Here is a 15,548-nt window from a genome sequence, read left to right as displayed (position 1 = left end):
GAGAGACAGAGAGACAGAGAGACAGAAACAGAGAGAGAGAGACAGAGATAGAGACAGAGAGAGACAGAGACAGAGAGAGACAGAGAGACAGAGAGACAGAGAGAGAGACAGAGACAGAGAGAGACAGAGAGACAGAGAGAGATAGAGAGAGAGACAGAGACAGAAACAGAGAGACAGAGAGACAGACACAGAGAGACAGACAGAGGGAGACAGAGACAGAAACAGAGAGACAGAGAGACAGAGAGACAGAAACAGAGAGACAGAGATAGAGACAGAGAGAGACAGAGACAGAGAGACAGAGACAGAAACAGAGAGACAGAGAGAGAGGGAGAGAGACAGAGACAGAGACAGAGAGACAGAGACAGAGACAGAGAGAGAAGGAGAGAGACAGAGAGAGAGAGACAGAGAGACAGAGAGAGACAGAGACAGAAACAGAGAGACAGAGAGAGACAGAGAGACAGAGAGAGAGACACAGAGAGAGAGACAGAGACAGAAACAGAGAGACAGAGAGAGACAGAGAGACAGAGAGAGAGAGGGAGAGAGCTGCGAGTTCCAGAAACTTTAATCTACAAACTGTAAGGCTGTAAGGTGGGGACGAAAAAGGAATTCTGGGAAATGAAGTCCAAGGGTACAAAATTCTAATTACACACTACCTTACTCTCCTCTGTTGGACACTGGCCTCATTACTATTCCTCGCGTAAGACAAAGACATTCCCTCTCTGAACTCCATTCTTGGTCCCTGCCCTCCGCCTAGAATTGCCGCCTTCCTCCTTTCTGTGTTCCTGGCTCTGTAAATCTCTCCTTCCACAGTCCCCTTCCCTCTATATCTTGTTTGCACGTAGTCTCTCCCATCAGACAGTGAGCTTTGAGCAGTGACTGCCTTTGGCCTCTCCTGGAATCCCCAGCCCTTGGCACGCTCTTTTCCATCATGTCGGACTTCTCAACCCACGGACCTCTGTCCAAAGTCACTGTAATGGTTGGTCATTTCCTTCTGCCCTGGATTAAAGCAAAGGGGTTAAGTGATTTACAAAGTAAATGACTGAGCTTAGATTTGAACTCAGATCTCCCTGACTCCAGCCCAGCACTCTATCCATTGAGCAACCTAGTGGCCTCTTTGTGTCATGCACAACGAAGGCGCTTCCTCATTGCTCGCTGGTGTTGACTGTCATTCTCACTGGTCTGTCTTGTGGTGGTTTCAAGATTCTGGAATGGACTCCTCATCTGGATGCTCTGACGGCCCAACTCTGTGCAGGGGGCCTTCGGCATCACCTTCCTCCCTTACTGATCTCCTCTTGAAATTGCTTCCTATTTTTTTAGTTCTTTCTAGCCTCGGTGTATCTTCCTCCTCCAGGGCAAGGACGACCTTTGTTTGTTTCTGTAGCCCTAACTGCCAAATACAGAGTTGGACCTCCCAGGGGATCTGAGTTCAAATTCCTTCTTCAGTGACTACCCTGTCTGACCTCAGTCCCTTAAGCCTCGTGGCCTCCTCGTCCTCGGGGCGGTTCCCCACGGCTCTTGAGGTTCCGCCTAGCTCTTCCCACCTTCCCTCTGTCCCCCAGTCCATCATCGCCGGAATAATCAGAACTAAATTATTTCAGGCTAAATCGAGCATTGCAGTACGCTTGGAAAGGTAGAAAGGCAAGATGGAAAAAACAGGAGTGACGTAGTGGCTGGGATGATGGACTGGTTTTTAAAAGGACCACCGAGGACCCGGCGGATAAAGAACGTGGAAAGGAGGCAGAGGGTGTGCGAGCATGAAGCGCCGGGTGAGCCTTCCCCTAACCCTTGGCCCCCAAGTAGAGGAAGACGTGGAGGGACCAGAGAGCGGCTTCACTTCGCTTCTCAGAACCAGCCCAATGTGGGCGGAGGTGCCGCCCCTGCCGCCGGCCGTTGGGCTGGGCACAGGGAGGGCGGATCGGGAGCGCTCCCCGAGAAGGTGGCCCCCGGCGGCTCCTGGGCGCCCCCTGGCCCGACTCTGGGCCCTGAACGCCCGAGGTTTCCGGTGAGCTCCCGGGGCCGGTTATGACGACTCCCTCCTCCTCCTCCTTCTCCACCTCCATCACCTCCTCCTAGTGAGCTAGCCTCAGGCGCCGCCTCCTCCTCCTCCTCCTCCTCCTTAGCAGTCGCCGCCGCCGCCGCCGCGGGTCCTCGAGCTCAAGGTGGGACACGCTCTCTCAGAACCCAGCGCAGCCCTGCGCCCCAGGCGCGGTCTCCCCGGCGCTCGCCGGCTCCCGGACTCAGGGCTCTCGGCACTCCTTCCTCTCCTCCTCCGGCGCCGCGGCCGCCTCAACTTCTCGCTCTGGCTTCTGGGGCTTGGCCTCGGCGCCCGGGACGCAGCGGCTCGGCTCCCTCCTGCACCTTATTCTCTCTCGGGCTCTGCCCAGGGCATCCCCTCGGCCCGTCCCACGTTGTCCCGTCCGGGAGCTGCGCGGAAAGGGGCCTTGGGGGCCTGGGTTCTATCTTGGCCAGCCAGTGGCACGCACGGTGCCCAGGACCGCCTTCGCTTTTGCCGAGGCTCTCCAGCTGGGGCGGGACCACTGGCACCCCGGGGACCGGGAGAGGGCTGGCCCGGCGTCCACTTTCCTCCCTTTTCTTAGCTAGGTCCCAGCTCTTGGCTGGCACGCTGAGGGGAGGCTGCTTTGGCCGGGTGTCAAGGGCAGGACCTGAGCCTGAGAAAGAATTGGGAGAGAGGAAGAGAGTATGGGAAAGAGGGGGAAGGAGATGGAGATAGAGACAGAGCTAGAGGGGGAGAGAGAGGAAGAGATGGAGGGGAGAGAGAGAGAGAGAGGGGGGGGGGGAGGGAGGGAGGGAGGGAGGGAGAGGAGAGAGAGAGAGAGAGAGAGAGAGAGAGAGAGAGAGAGAGAGAGAGAGAGAGAGAGAGAGAGAGAGAGAGAGAGAGAGAGAGAGAGAGAGAGAGAGAGAGAATCGTGGGAAACTTGGGCATCCTCCATTCTTCCTTAGTAGGGTTTCTTTTGGAAACTTGCCTCTGATCAGCAAGGGGTTCTATTTCTTGATATGGGAACTGGAGAGGGGTTGGCCCAGGGCTATCCTTCTGCATAAACTTTCTGTTTTTGTGTCAGTTGTAGAATCATATATGTAGGGGCAGAAGGTAAGTCTAACCTATTTATTTTTACAGAAAACCAAGCAAGGCTCAGAGATGTTTAGTTACTTGCCTAATGTCTCCCAGGTAGGACCGTGGAGAGCCAGCATTTAAAACTAAATCCTGAATGCCAGTCCAGTGTTGTCACCTGTAATGGGCTTGCTTCCTCAGGAGCCCGGTAAGGTAGGCACCATCTCAGATGTACTTTCTCTTGTGTCTCTGGCTCTCTTTCCCTTGATTTTCCTCTGTCTCTGTCTCTATCTCTGTCTCTCTCTCTCTGTCTCTGTCTCTATGTCTCTGTGTCTCTGTTTCTCTCTCTGTCTCTCTCTCTCTGTGTCTCTGTCTCTCTCTGTCTCTGTCTCTATGTCTCTGTGTCTCTGTTTCTCTCTCTGTCTCTCTCTCTCTGTGTCTCTGTCTCTCTCTGTCTCTGTCTCTATGTCTCTGTGTCTCTGTTTCTCTCTCTGTCTCTCTCTCTCTCTGTGTCTCTGTCTCTCTCTGTCTCTGTCTCTATGTCTCTGTGTCTCTGTTTCTCTCTCTGTCTCTCTCTCTCTGTCTCTGTCTCTCTCTGTCTCTGTCTCTATGTCTCTGTGTCTCTGTTTCTCTCTCTGTCTCTCTCTCTCTGTGTCTCTGTCTCTCTCTGTCTCTGTCTCTATGTCTCTGTGTCTCTGTTTCTCTCTCTGTCTCTCTCTCTCTGTGTCTCTGTCTCTCTCTGTCTCTGTCTCTATGTCTCTGTGTCTCTGTTTCTCTCTCTCTGTGTCTCTGTCTCTCTCTGTCTCTGTCTCTATGTCTCTGTGTCTCTGTTTTTCTCTCTGTCTCTCTCTCTCTGTGTCTCTGTCTCTCTCTGTCTCTGTCTCTATGTCTCTGTGTCTCTGTTTCTCTCTCTGTCTCTCTCTCTCTGTGTCTCTGTCTCTCTCTGTCTCTGTCTCTATGTCTCTGTGTCTCTGTTTCTCTCTCTGTTTCTCTCTCTCTGTGTCTCTGTCTCTCTCTGTCTCTGTCTCTATGTCTCTGTGTCTCTGTTTCTCTCTCTGTCTCTCTCTCTCTGTGTCTCTGTCTCTCTCTGTCTCTGTCTCTATGTCTCTGTGTCTCTGTTTCTCTCTCTGTCTCTCTCTCTCTGTGTCTCTGTCTCTCTCTGTCTCTGTCTCTATGTCTCTGTGTCTCTGTTTCTCTCTCTGTCTCTCTCTCTCTGTGTCTCTGTCTCTCTCTGTCTCTGTCTCTATGTCTCTGTGTCTCTGTTTCTCTCTCTGTCTCTCTCTCTCTGTGTCTCTGTCTCTCTCTGTCTCTGTCTCTATGTCTCTGTGTCTCTGTTTCTCTCTCTGTCTCTCTCTCTCTCTTTGTGTCTCTCCTCCCTTGTAACCTCTTCACCTTCTTTCTGGCCTTTAATCCTCTGGAAATGAAATGAATGGCATGAGCAGCCCTTAGACAGAGCAGAGACAAATGTGGTCCTACTCTGAGCCGTTCCCCTGACCTACTGGGAAAAATGTACGACCGGCCCCGTAGACTCTGCAGGAATGCTGCCAGCTGCCCCAGGGCCCACATTTTAGGCAGCAGCCGCTTTCCTCTGCCCAGGACTCATGGGTACATGTCCTAGGCAGGGAGCCAAGGTTCTGATGAGGCTTCTCTGCTTTTTTCCCATGACCTCAGCACTGAACTTCCATAGGGAGCTCCTTGAATTGGTGGATTTTGTGACAGGGCAGAACAGTCAGGGGGAGAATGAGTTTGGACAACCATTCAGACTCCAAGTCAGGAAGACGTGGGTTCAAGTCTCCTTCCCCCAATACTGTCTAGCTATGTGGCCCTGGATAAGTCACTTAAACCAGGCAACTTGCTACGAGTGTGACTTGCATTACGTCTGTCTGCGCCAGTTGATAGAATTTCCCACACAATGACAACAGCTAACATTTATACAGTGCTTTACGGGTTGCAAATAACATCTCATTTGATACTGTTATCCCCATTTTACAGATGAGGAATGTGAGGTTGACCAGGGACCTCCATAAAAATAAAAGCCAAACTACGATGACTTATCGATAAATTTGGATGGAGGAAATAATAATAGCTGATTAAGTTTGGCAAAATGCTTTACGGGCATCATCCTTGATCCTTGCAGGGACCTTGTGGGGGCAAATTATGTTTCCCATTTTACAGATGAGAAACTGTGGTTTAGAGAAGTTATCTGACTTGTCCAGGGTCACTCAGCTAGGAAGTGTCTGAGGCCAGATTTGAACGCAGGATCCTCTGCTACTCCTTCCTTTCCTTTTGGCTCTATGTGGTTCCCTATCCTTCAGACTCACAGAGGAGAGGAAATGAGAAATTCACCACTGCTGACCTCAGGCCATTACTGGCTCTTTCCTGTGTATTTATAATAAGGTGACCTTTTGGGTTGGCCTATAAATATTAGCATCTTTCTAGAAAATCTACTCTCTCTCAACCGAAATGTGCCGAGCCTCAGTTTCCTCATGTGTAAAATGGGACAATGAAGTGTATAGTAGCTGTCTCATGGAGATGTCGTAAGAAACACGTGAGAAAGCTTGTATAGTCTTTTATAAACCCTAAAGTGACACATGTGTGCATATTCTGTGTAACATACGTGTGTCTATATGATATAGGCATGCACTTATAAACACTTGTGTATATATACACTTAACTTTGGTCTCCTTTGACAGATATTTGTAGTGCTGTGTGTACTTGGGAAAGTGTCATTCAGTGAATGGAGCAATGACTGGAGTCAAATGTCCTGAGTTCAAATCCTACTTTGGACTCTTATTTACAACCTATTTAATCTTGGTCAATCAGTTCAAGTCCTTAGACCTTACTTTCCTCAACTGTGAAAAAACAGGGGTTCAGATTAAATGGCTTCTAAGCCCCTCCCAGCCCCATATCTGTTTGCAAAGGTGATGCTTATCTCATAGGGTCAAAATAAGTTATTTCGTCAAATTAAATTTAATGTATTGAAACAAAAGCTGTGCAGGATGGGGGCTCATGGTGTCAGGTGTGTTTTTCTTTTTCATATTTGCTGATGTCTGTCCAGCTCACAATGAAAATAAAAGAACATTTTCAAAAAGAAAAGCCACTACTCTTCAAATCAGTTTAATAATAGAACTGAATAATTTATTTTTTAAAAAATTTATTTAATTGGAGGCAGCTGGGTATCTCAGTGGATTGAGAGTCAGGCCTAGAGAAGGGAGGTCCTGGGTTCAAATTTGACCTCAGATGCTTCCCAACTGTGTGATCCTGGGCAAGTCACTTGACCCCCATTGCCTAGCCCTTACCACTTGTCTGCCTGGGAGCCAATACACAGTATTGATTCCAAGGCGGAAGGTAAGGGTTAAAAAAAAAATTATTTAATTGATTGATTTAGAGCATTTTTCTAGGCTTACAAAAATCATGTGAACTGAATAATTTAAAAACATTCTTTGAAGCATATTTCATGAGAGCACAAGATATTAGATTTGAGGGAGGGCAGCTGGGTGGCTCAGTGGATTGAGAGCCAGACCTAGAGACAAGAGGTCCTGGGTTCAAATCTGGCCTCAGATACTTCCCAGCTGTGTGACCCTGGGCAAGTCACTTGACTCCCATTGCCTAACCCTTACCACTCTTCTGCCTTGGAACTAATACTTGGTTTGATTCTAAGACAGAAGGTAAGGATTAAAAAAAACCCAACCCTTAGATTCAGAAGTCTATGAGACCTCAGAGTTCATCTTGTCTAATTTCCTGATTTTATAGATGAAGAAACTGAGGCCCTTAATGCTGATTTGACCTGACCAAAATAACACAGGCAATTTGTGAGCTGGTCTTCTAGCTTCCTAATCAATGCCTTTTTCCACTCCCCCACGGTTACCACGATGAGAAACTTAACTCCTCTTTTATATGATTGTATTTTTTTCTCTATAGGTTTTAGGCTCTTAAAAGCATCACCGGCAGCTTCTGAACCTCAGAGATTAAACTGGTAAAATAACGTTTTTTATTTGTTGTCATTAATATTGTTGGCTTGTGAAATTGTAGCCAGTTCACTTTGAGATGACAGTTCCAATGAAAGGTGTCATTTCCAAGAAGAGTGGTAAGGGCTAGGCAATGGGGGTTAAATGACTTGCCCAGGGTCACACAGCTAGGAAGTGCCTGAATCCATATTTGAACTTAGTGAGTTAGGGTGGTGACGTGATCAATCCTGAATTTTAGGGAAAATCCCTTTAATAACTGCAGAGAAAGGATTGGAGAGGGGGAGAGAATTGAGGTAGAGACTTAGTAGGAGGCTTATTACAAAGTTCAGGTGAGAGAAGATTAAGACCTTGACTACCAGGCTGCATGTAAATGGAGACAAAGGAGATGGATGTAAAAGGGGGAAAGTAGGAATAATAAGTTTAGGCAACAGCTTGGTTATTTGGGATACGTGAGAATGAAGAGCCGAGGGTCTGTTCAGTTCAGTAAGCTTTTATTAAATGCTTACTATATGCCAGGTGACACCACAGTGAAGAGAGTGCTGGACCTGGAGTCAGAAGGCTCATCTTCCTGAATTCAAATCTGACTTCAGACACTTACTGGCCATGGGACTCTGGACAAGGCATTTCACTGAGGCAAATGCCTCAATTTCTTCATATGTCCAATGAGCTAGAGAAGAAAATGGTAAATCACGCCAGTATCTTTGCCAAGAAAAGCCTGTGTCACAAAGCATCAGATAGGACTAAAATGACCGAACAAGTAAAATGTTCCAGCTGCTATTCTCAGCACTGGGCATACAGAAAGAGGCTAAAGTCAGTCCTGCCCTCATGGAGTTTGCCGTCTTATGGGGGAGACAACATGCAAATAAACATATACAAAGAGAGTTATATGCGATGACACTAGGTTGGGAATTTGAGAGACTAGAAGTATGGTGGGCTCTTGAAGAAGGATAAAGGATGGGTTTTGAGTAAAAAGAATTAGCTTGACTTTGAACATGTTGAATTTAAGACATCTTCAGAGCATCTAGTACAAAATGTCTAATAGGAGCTTGATGATGGGGGCTTGAGAGCTTGAGAGGGACGACTGGGTCTAGATAGACAGATTGGTGAAATCACCAACTTAGAGACCATAACTAAGCCCATGGGATTTGATAAGGTCACTAAATAAACAAGAGGGGAAAGGACCCAAAATAAGACCCTGGGGTACACCCACTTTTAGAGGATTCACTAGAAACGGTGCAGAGACAACCCATTAAACAAATCCAGCATGTGATGATCATAGAATGATCTGACTCTGGTGTTAGGAAAGACCTTTATGGTTATCTAATCGAGTCTCTTTTTTTTACCCTTGAGGAAACTATCTTTGAGAGCGGAGGTGACAGTTTAATGAACTTATATGCTTTGGTTCTAAATCTAGTCTTTTTGGAGTGCTTGGCCATTGAGTCTCTTTATTTTATTTTATTTTTTTACATAGTAGTTTTTTATTCTTTTTTATTTCATTTTTATTGTCATGCAAAACATGCTTCCATTTTGGTCCTTCTTGTAGGAGCACACTCATACATAACCAACCCCCTCTCCCCCCCAAAAAAATCCCAACCCAACAACACCATAAATACAATGATGTGAAAAATGATTCCAACAGTCATCGAATCTCTTTAATAGCATGGAAGGAAGTGAATTAATGACACATTTTCATTTGAATGGCAGGCTTTCTTCCCTGGTTATGATGCTAAGGCTGCTTGTGTTTGGGGTGCTGCTTCATGACATTCTGGGGAGCAACCAAGATGAAACTTCTCACCTAGAGGATCTTCAAGGGTCATCGTCAACTGCCTACTGGAACCTGCACTTGCCGGAAGAACACATTCCCTACTTTTTCCACAATAATAGACATCTTGCTGCGACCTGTGAGAAAGACCCACAGTGTCCTTATAGGGTAAGTCTTTTCCCACTCTTGGCTGATTTTGGAAGGATGTTTGTTGTTTCACCTGGTTTACTGTTTTGGGTTTCAAGCCTCCTTTTCTTGGACTGTGGAGATGAAATACCATCACTTGCTGTCCCCACTGACGTAATTGCTTAGACTTCAGTGGATGCTTTAAAATGACTAAGCTTCTATTTCTCTTCCATTATGAGGGACATGAAAGTAATATGGGATACATGTAGTGCTTTAAGGTTTAAATCCTTTGCATATATCACATCATTTCATCTTCAAAATGAAACTGTGTTATGACTGCCTCTATTCTGTAGATAATAAAATGTCCTTTGGAGGGAGTTGGGTGACCTGTAACTGTGATTTGATTGATGCAGCATACTTTTGATTAAGAAACATCTTCCACTAATGCATAACAATGACTCCTTTGAAGTATAGAGTGTTAGATTGTTGCCTGGGCACTGAGATGTTGGATATCCCCAAGGTCGCACAGCTTATTTGTTAGAGGCAGGATTTAGGAGGCAGTTAGAGGGCTCCAGGGGAAAGAGAGTGGGCTTTGGGGGTCAGAGGTCCTGAGTTCAAATTCCGACTTTGACACATGTGACCATGAGTAAGCCATTTTATTTTCTCAGGGTCTCTGGCCCCTGAGATCCCTTATGTCTCTAAATCTAAGATCCTAGATCTTCTGGATTCCAACCTCTAGTGGTACACTGGCTTTCAAAATGCATCTTTGTTGTGGCTTAGTCATTTCAGTCATGTCTGATTCTTCATGACCCCATTTGGGGTTTTCTTGGTAAAGATACTTGAGTGTTTGCCTCTTCCTTCTTCAGATCATTTTACATATGAGAAAACCAAGACCAATAGGGCTAAGTGACTTGCCCAGAGTCACACAGCTAGTAACTGTCTGAGACCAGATTTGAATTGAGGAAGATGATTCTTCCTGATTTCAAGCCCAGTGTTCTCTCTACTATTCGATTCCTTAGCTGCCCCAAAATGCTTTCCTTCCCCATCCTGTAGATGGCAAGCAATCTGATCTGGGTTATACATGTATTATCAAGTAACATATACTTCCATATTGGTCATTGTTATAAGAGAATATTCCTAAAGAACCCAAACCTCAAAATAAAAACACAAATTAAAGTGAAAAATAAAATTCTTTGATCTGCATTCTGACTCCAACAGTTCTTTTTCCAGAGGTGGATAGCTTTCTTTGTTATAAGTTCTTCAGAATTGTTCTGGATCACTGTACTGCTGAGAGTAGCCAAGGCATTCACAGTTGGTCATCCCACATTATTGATGTTACTGTCCACAGTGTTCTTCTGGTACTGCTTATTTCACTCATCATCAGTTCATGTAGGTCTTTCCAGTTTACTCTGAAATAATCTTGCTTCTCATTTCTCATAGCACAGTAATATTCCATCACCAACATATACCCTGATTTGTTCAGCCATTCCCCAATTGATGGACATCCCTTCAATTTCCAGTTCTTTGCCACCACAAAAAAAGCTGTGATAAATATTTTTATATAAGTAGTTACTTTCCCATCTTTTAAAAAATCTCTTTGGGATACAGACCCAGGAATGATATTACGGAATCAAAGGTATGGATAGTTCTATAACCCTTTGGACATCATTCCAAATTGCTGTTCAGAATAGCTGGATCAGTTTACAACTCCACCAACAATGCATCAGTGTCCCAATTTTGCCCCATCCCCATCAACATTCATAATTTTCCTTTACTGTCATATTATCTAATCTAATACCACAGAAGTATATTTCTCTAATCAAAAATGATTTGGAACTTTTTTTCTTATGATTATTGATAGCTTTGATTTTTTTTTTGTCTGAGAACTGCTTGTTCTTTTATATCCTCTGACCATTTGTCAATTGGGGAATGACTTGTTTTCTTATAAATGGACTCAGTTTTCTATATATTTGAGAAATGAGACCTTTATTAAAGAAATTTGCTGTAAAAAATTTCCCCCAATTTGTTGTTTCTCTTCTTATCTTGGTTACATTGGTTTTGCAAAATGTGTATTTTTGAAGGAAAAACCTCTCACTGGTGACTGAGGAATCTCCCACATTTCCCTGAGGCTTCCATGAAATGCTTAGCTTCAGTTTTAATCTCTTTGTCTTGTTGGTGGCCAGGTAGTGAAGATCTTCATGCCAATGTTGCCTTCTGTCTGTTTTAGCAGAGTTGGAAGTGATTCAGTTTGGAACCCATTAAAACATTGTTTTGTTGCCAGAAGATCAAAGCTAAGCATTGTAAGCACTTCCCTTTCTAGGCTTGTTGGCACAGGAAATGATGTGGGAAAGGGAGGCCTGGGAATTCAGAAAGTTCCCTTCTGTGACCCAGCAGCAGACTTGCTATCCATGCTCACTGACAAAGGGCAAACCCATGTGTTTTTCAACAGCAAGTTTGTGGTTCTTGTTTGGAATCAGAATTGACATCGACATCAGTGAAGTTCCTTTTTGATTTGATTTCATGCCCTTTTGCAAGGGAATCAGGGGGATCTTGCAAATGCAACTTCAATGGAGACGAAACTTGGGGAACTAAATTCAGAGCTGGTTTGCTTACCATAGGGGCCATATTTGTTTATCTGTATCAAGAAATTCCACTTAAATTGACCTGAAGTGCTATAGGTGTAGTGATATTTGTTGGCAAACTCTGCAATGTACATTTTTTTTGGGGGGGGGAATGGTGATGGTGGTGAAAATTATCTGAACACATTTCATTTCAAAGAATTTTTTTCAAAAAATTTTTGATTTTTTTTGTTTTTAGATTTCCTTCATTTCTTGATATATTCTCCCCTGCTCCCTCTTCCTTTATCACTTGTAATAAAGATTTATTATTTTATATATTTATTTTTTTAAAGAAAATCTTATTTAGTCAATTTAGAACATTATTCCTTGGTTACAAGAATCATATTCTTTCCCTCCCCTCCTTCCACCCCTCCTTCCATAGCCAACATGCAATTTCATTGGGTTTTACATGTGTCCTTGATCAGAACTATTTCCATGTTGTTAATGTTTGCACTAGGATGTTCATTTAGAGTCCATATCCCTAGTCATATCTCCTCGACCCATGTAATCAAGCAGTTGTTTTTCTTCAGTGTTTCTACTCTAACAGTAATAAAGATTTTTTAAAAGAGAAGAGGGGGAATAGTTCACCAAAACTAACTAATGCATCAGTTACAGCTTAACAGATACGTAATACTCCAAGCCTATAGTTCCTTATTTTTAGACTGTTTTGCTACGAATTCTGCTACATATCACAGTTTCTTTCACCACAAACCCCAAGTTGATGGACAACTTCTTTCTTTCCCTTTCTTTGCCTCTTTAAAAAATTCTGCTCTAAATATTTTAATGTGCATGGGACCTTTCTATCATCTTTGGTGGCCTTGGGGCATATGCCTCATGGTGAACGCTATGTTTGGGTCAGAACACATTTCTTTCAAATAACTTCTTCAGATAACTTTTTTAGCTTTTAAACATGGAGGCTGGAAAGCCTTTACTTTTAAGTCCTTACTCTTAATATTGACTGTATTTATTTTCTTAAAATATGTCTAGTAGAATGCAAAGTCCTTTAGGACAGGGACTCTTGTTTTCTTTCTTTTTATTTCTCTCACTTGGGACAGGGTCTGGCACATAGTAGGACACAGTAGTGGTATTGCTAGGTCAAAGAGTACAGATAGTTTAGTGACTTTTTTAGGTAAAGTTCCAAATTGCTCCCTTAGACCAATTGCAGCTCCACCAATCATACATTAGTGTGCCAGGCCTCCCACAGCCTCTCCAACAGTCATTTTTTATTTTTGGTCATCTTTGTCAGTCTTATGGAACCCCAGAGCTGTGTTAATCTGAATTCCTCTGATTACTAGTGGTTTGTAGAATTTTTCATAAATTTGTTGATAGCTTGGATTTCTTTCTGAGAAAACTGTTTTTTCATATCCTTAAAAAAAAAAACCAAACTTTAGCTTCTGTCTTAGAATTGATACTAAGTGTGGGTTTCAAGGCAGAAGATCAGTAAGGGCTAGACCAGTGGTTCTTAACCTTTTTAATGCTGTGAACTTGCAATACAGTTCCTCATGTTGCGGTGACCCCAAACCAAAAAATTATTTTGGTGGCTACTTCAAAATTTTGATTCGGAATGTAAATACCTGATATGCATTATGTATTCTAATTGCTATAAATCAAACATAATTTAAACATAGTGATTAATCACAAAAACAATATTTAATTATATGTTGAGAAATATTAATCCAGCATGAGGCAGTCTGAGCGCTGGGGCAGGAGTTAAGTCCTGCCTGGGGAGGGGGTCTGCAGATGCTGCCTTCTTCTTCCTGTTGTCTCCCTCTAGCTCGAGCTGAGACTTCATTTTGCTGGGGTTACTGGGCTCCATTATTTGCTCCAGGAGTTATCTGCTCCAGGACTCATTCTTAACCCCTCTGGAGCCAGTACCCAGGTGCTCTCTCTGGGTCTCTGTTTGAGTCAGGTCTCCAGGCAACAGGGTAAATCCATTACCCCTCATAGGGCGAGGGATGCTGATAGGTAACTAATATTAGTACAATGTGCGGGCAGCAGGGTCCCCGTTCTTTCCGAGATCTTGCTGTAAAGTAGCACGATTTCTCAGCAGCTAAAGCCATCGGAAATATGTATTTTCTGATGGCTTTAGGTGACCCCTGTGTTTTGGTCATTTGACCCTACTGGGGTCATGACCCACAGGTTGAGAACCCCTGGGCTAGACAATTGGGATTAAGTGATTTACCCAGGATCACACATCTAGGAAGTGTCTGAGGTCAAATTGGAACCCCAAACCTAGGCTGACTCTCTGTATCCATTGAGCCACCAGCTGTGCCTGTATATATATATATATATATATATATATATATATATATATATATATATATATATATATATAAATGTAATTTTAAAAAAGTATTTTTTCATGGTTACATGATTCTTGCTGTCTCCTTCCTCTCTTCTCTATCCCCTTCTGGAGTTGACAAGCAATTCCACTGGGATAGACATGTATTATCACTCAAAATCTATTTCTATATTATGCATTTTAATTATTTATTCTTTTTTATTTTTATTTTATTTATTTATTTATATTATTTTTATAATAATCTTTTAAAACCCCAAACCCAAATCCTATATGCATATAAACAAGTGATAAATAATATGTTTTCTTCTGTGTTTCTGTTCCCACAGTTTTTTCTCTTGATGTGAATAGCTTTCTTTCTCATGAGTCCCTTGGGATTGTTCTGGATGAATGCATTGCTATGAGTAGAAAAGTTCATTACACTTCGTTGTCCCATAATCTTTCAGTTTCTGTGTACAATGTTCTCCTGGTTCTGCTTATTTCACTCCGCATCAGTTCATGGAAGTCTTCCCAGTTTTTATAGAAATCAAGCAGATCATCATTCCTTATAGCACAGTAATATTCCATCACCATCATACACCACAATTTGTCCAGCCATTTCCTAGTCGAGGGACACCCCCTCATTTTTCAATTTTTTGCCACCACAAAGAGTGCAGCTATAAATATTTTTGAACAAACCTTTTTTCAAATCTCAATAGGTACAAACCTAGTAGTGGTGTTGCTAGATCAGAGGGCATGCATTCTTTTAAAGCCCTTTGGGCATCATTCCAAATTGCCTTCCAGAATGGTTGGCATATCCTCTTATATTGAGGAATATGTTTATTCTTTTTAATCTCTTATTTAGTAAGGAGAAATTGATAGCTTGTCAAAATGGAACTTTAATGTTAGTAGAACACTACATAAATTTTAATAATGTGTGAAAAACATGGGTCTGTTCACATTTCAGAAACATTTAAAACATCTTGAATCTTGCTGGGGCTATGAGAAATCATGTAGGCCAGAGTTCCGGTTTGGCTATCCTTCTTGTAGTTTCGTGGATATGGGATGGTAAGTTTCTCCATCTCTTTTTCTCTTCTATTTTTGAAATCTTTCCTTATTATATCCATCCTTTTGCTAGATTCCCCACCCAATCCATCAGCTGAGTATTGTGAAATGTAAAAAATTCCCTAAACCAAATTAATTCAAATTATGTACTTATGTTTCAGGCCCTTTGCTAGATAGTTATTCAAAATGGGAAGGAGTAGCCACCCCACATGTTAATAAATCTAACTCTGTCTCTCCCCAGCTTTGAGAGAGAGACCTGTCATCTTCCTATGGGTTCCTAAGGGGAAAACAATGTCCTTATGGAGGCTTTCCTCTTTGTAATATTCTAGAAGATAAAGCATTAGCTCTATATCAATTCTAAAGGGGACAATTAAGTACAATAATCTTTTAAAAACCTATTAAGTTAATGAAGTAAGACTATACTAATTAGCCACCAGTTATCTCAGGTTCCAGAATATAATTGATTCTTTTCTACTATGGATTTTATTTTGGAGCCACAATATTTGCCAAGGCTCAGTTTTTGTTTTCATGGTCACTATTGGGTATCTGTAAACTCTAGGACTTAGAAAAAAAAGTAAAAATAAAAAAAGGATAAACATTCTGAACTTTTAAAAAAAATTAGGACTAATACCATTGAATCAGCTCAGGAGATATTCTGGAA

At 42.9% G+C, this 15,548-nt stretch overlaps 1 protein-coding gene across 1 annotated transcript in view; it reads left to right on the top strand.

The window, feature by feature from the left end:
* Window positions 1-1,901: 1,901 nt before the first annotated feature.
* EOGT (EGF domain specific O-linked N-acetylglucosamine transferase) overlaps window positions 1,902-15,548 on the top strand; it is a 50,260-nt gene continuing 36,613 nt past the window's right edge. The window contains 6 exon segments of the mRNA XM_056804403.1: window positions 1,902-2,159; window positions 3,137-3,283; window positions 6,992-7,046; window positions 8,743-8,968; window positions 14,790-14,890; window positions 15,510-15,548. The exon segment at window positions 15,510-15,548 is cut by the window's right edge and continues 76 nt beyond it. Coding sequence (XP_056660381.1) covers window positions 8,759-8,968; window positions 14,790-14,890; window positions 15,510-15,548 — 350 coding nt within the window. The 5' untranslated portion in view covers window positions 1,902-2,159; window positions 3,137-3,283; window positions 6,992-7,046; window positions 8,743-8,758.

Source organism: Monodelphis domestica, chromosome 7, assembly GCF_027887165.1.
Source record: "Monodelphis domestica isolate mMonDom1 chromosome 7, mMonDom1.pri, whole genome shotgun sequence".
Classification (NCBI taxonomy): domain Eukaryota; kingdom Metazoa; phylum Chordata; class Mammalia; order Didelphimorphia; family Didelphidae; genus Monodelphis; species Monodelphis domestica.
Note: the sequence above shows the minus strand (reverse complement) of the source record. Positions and strands in the feature narration are given on the sequence as shown.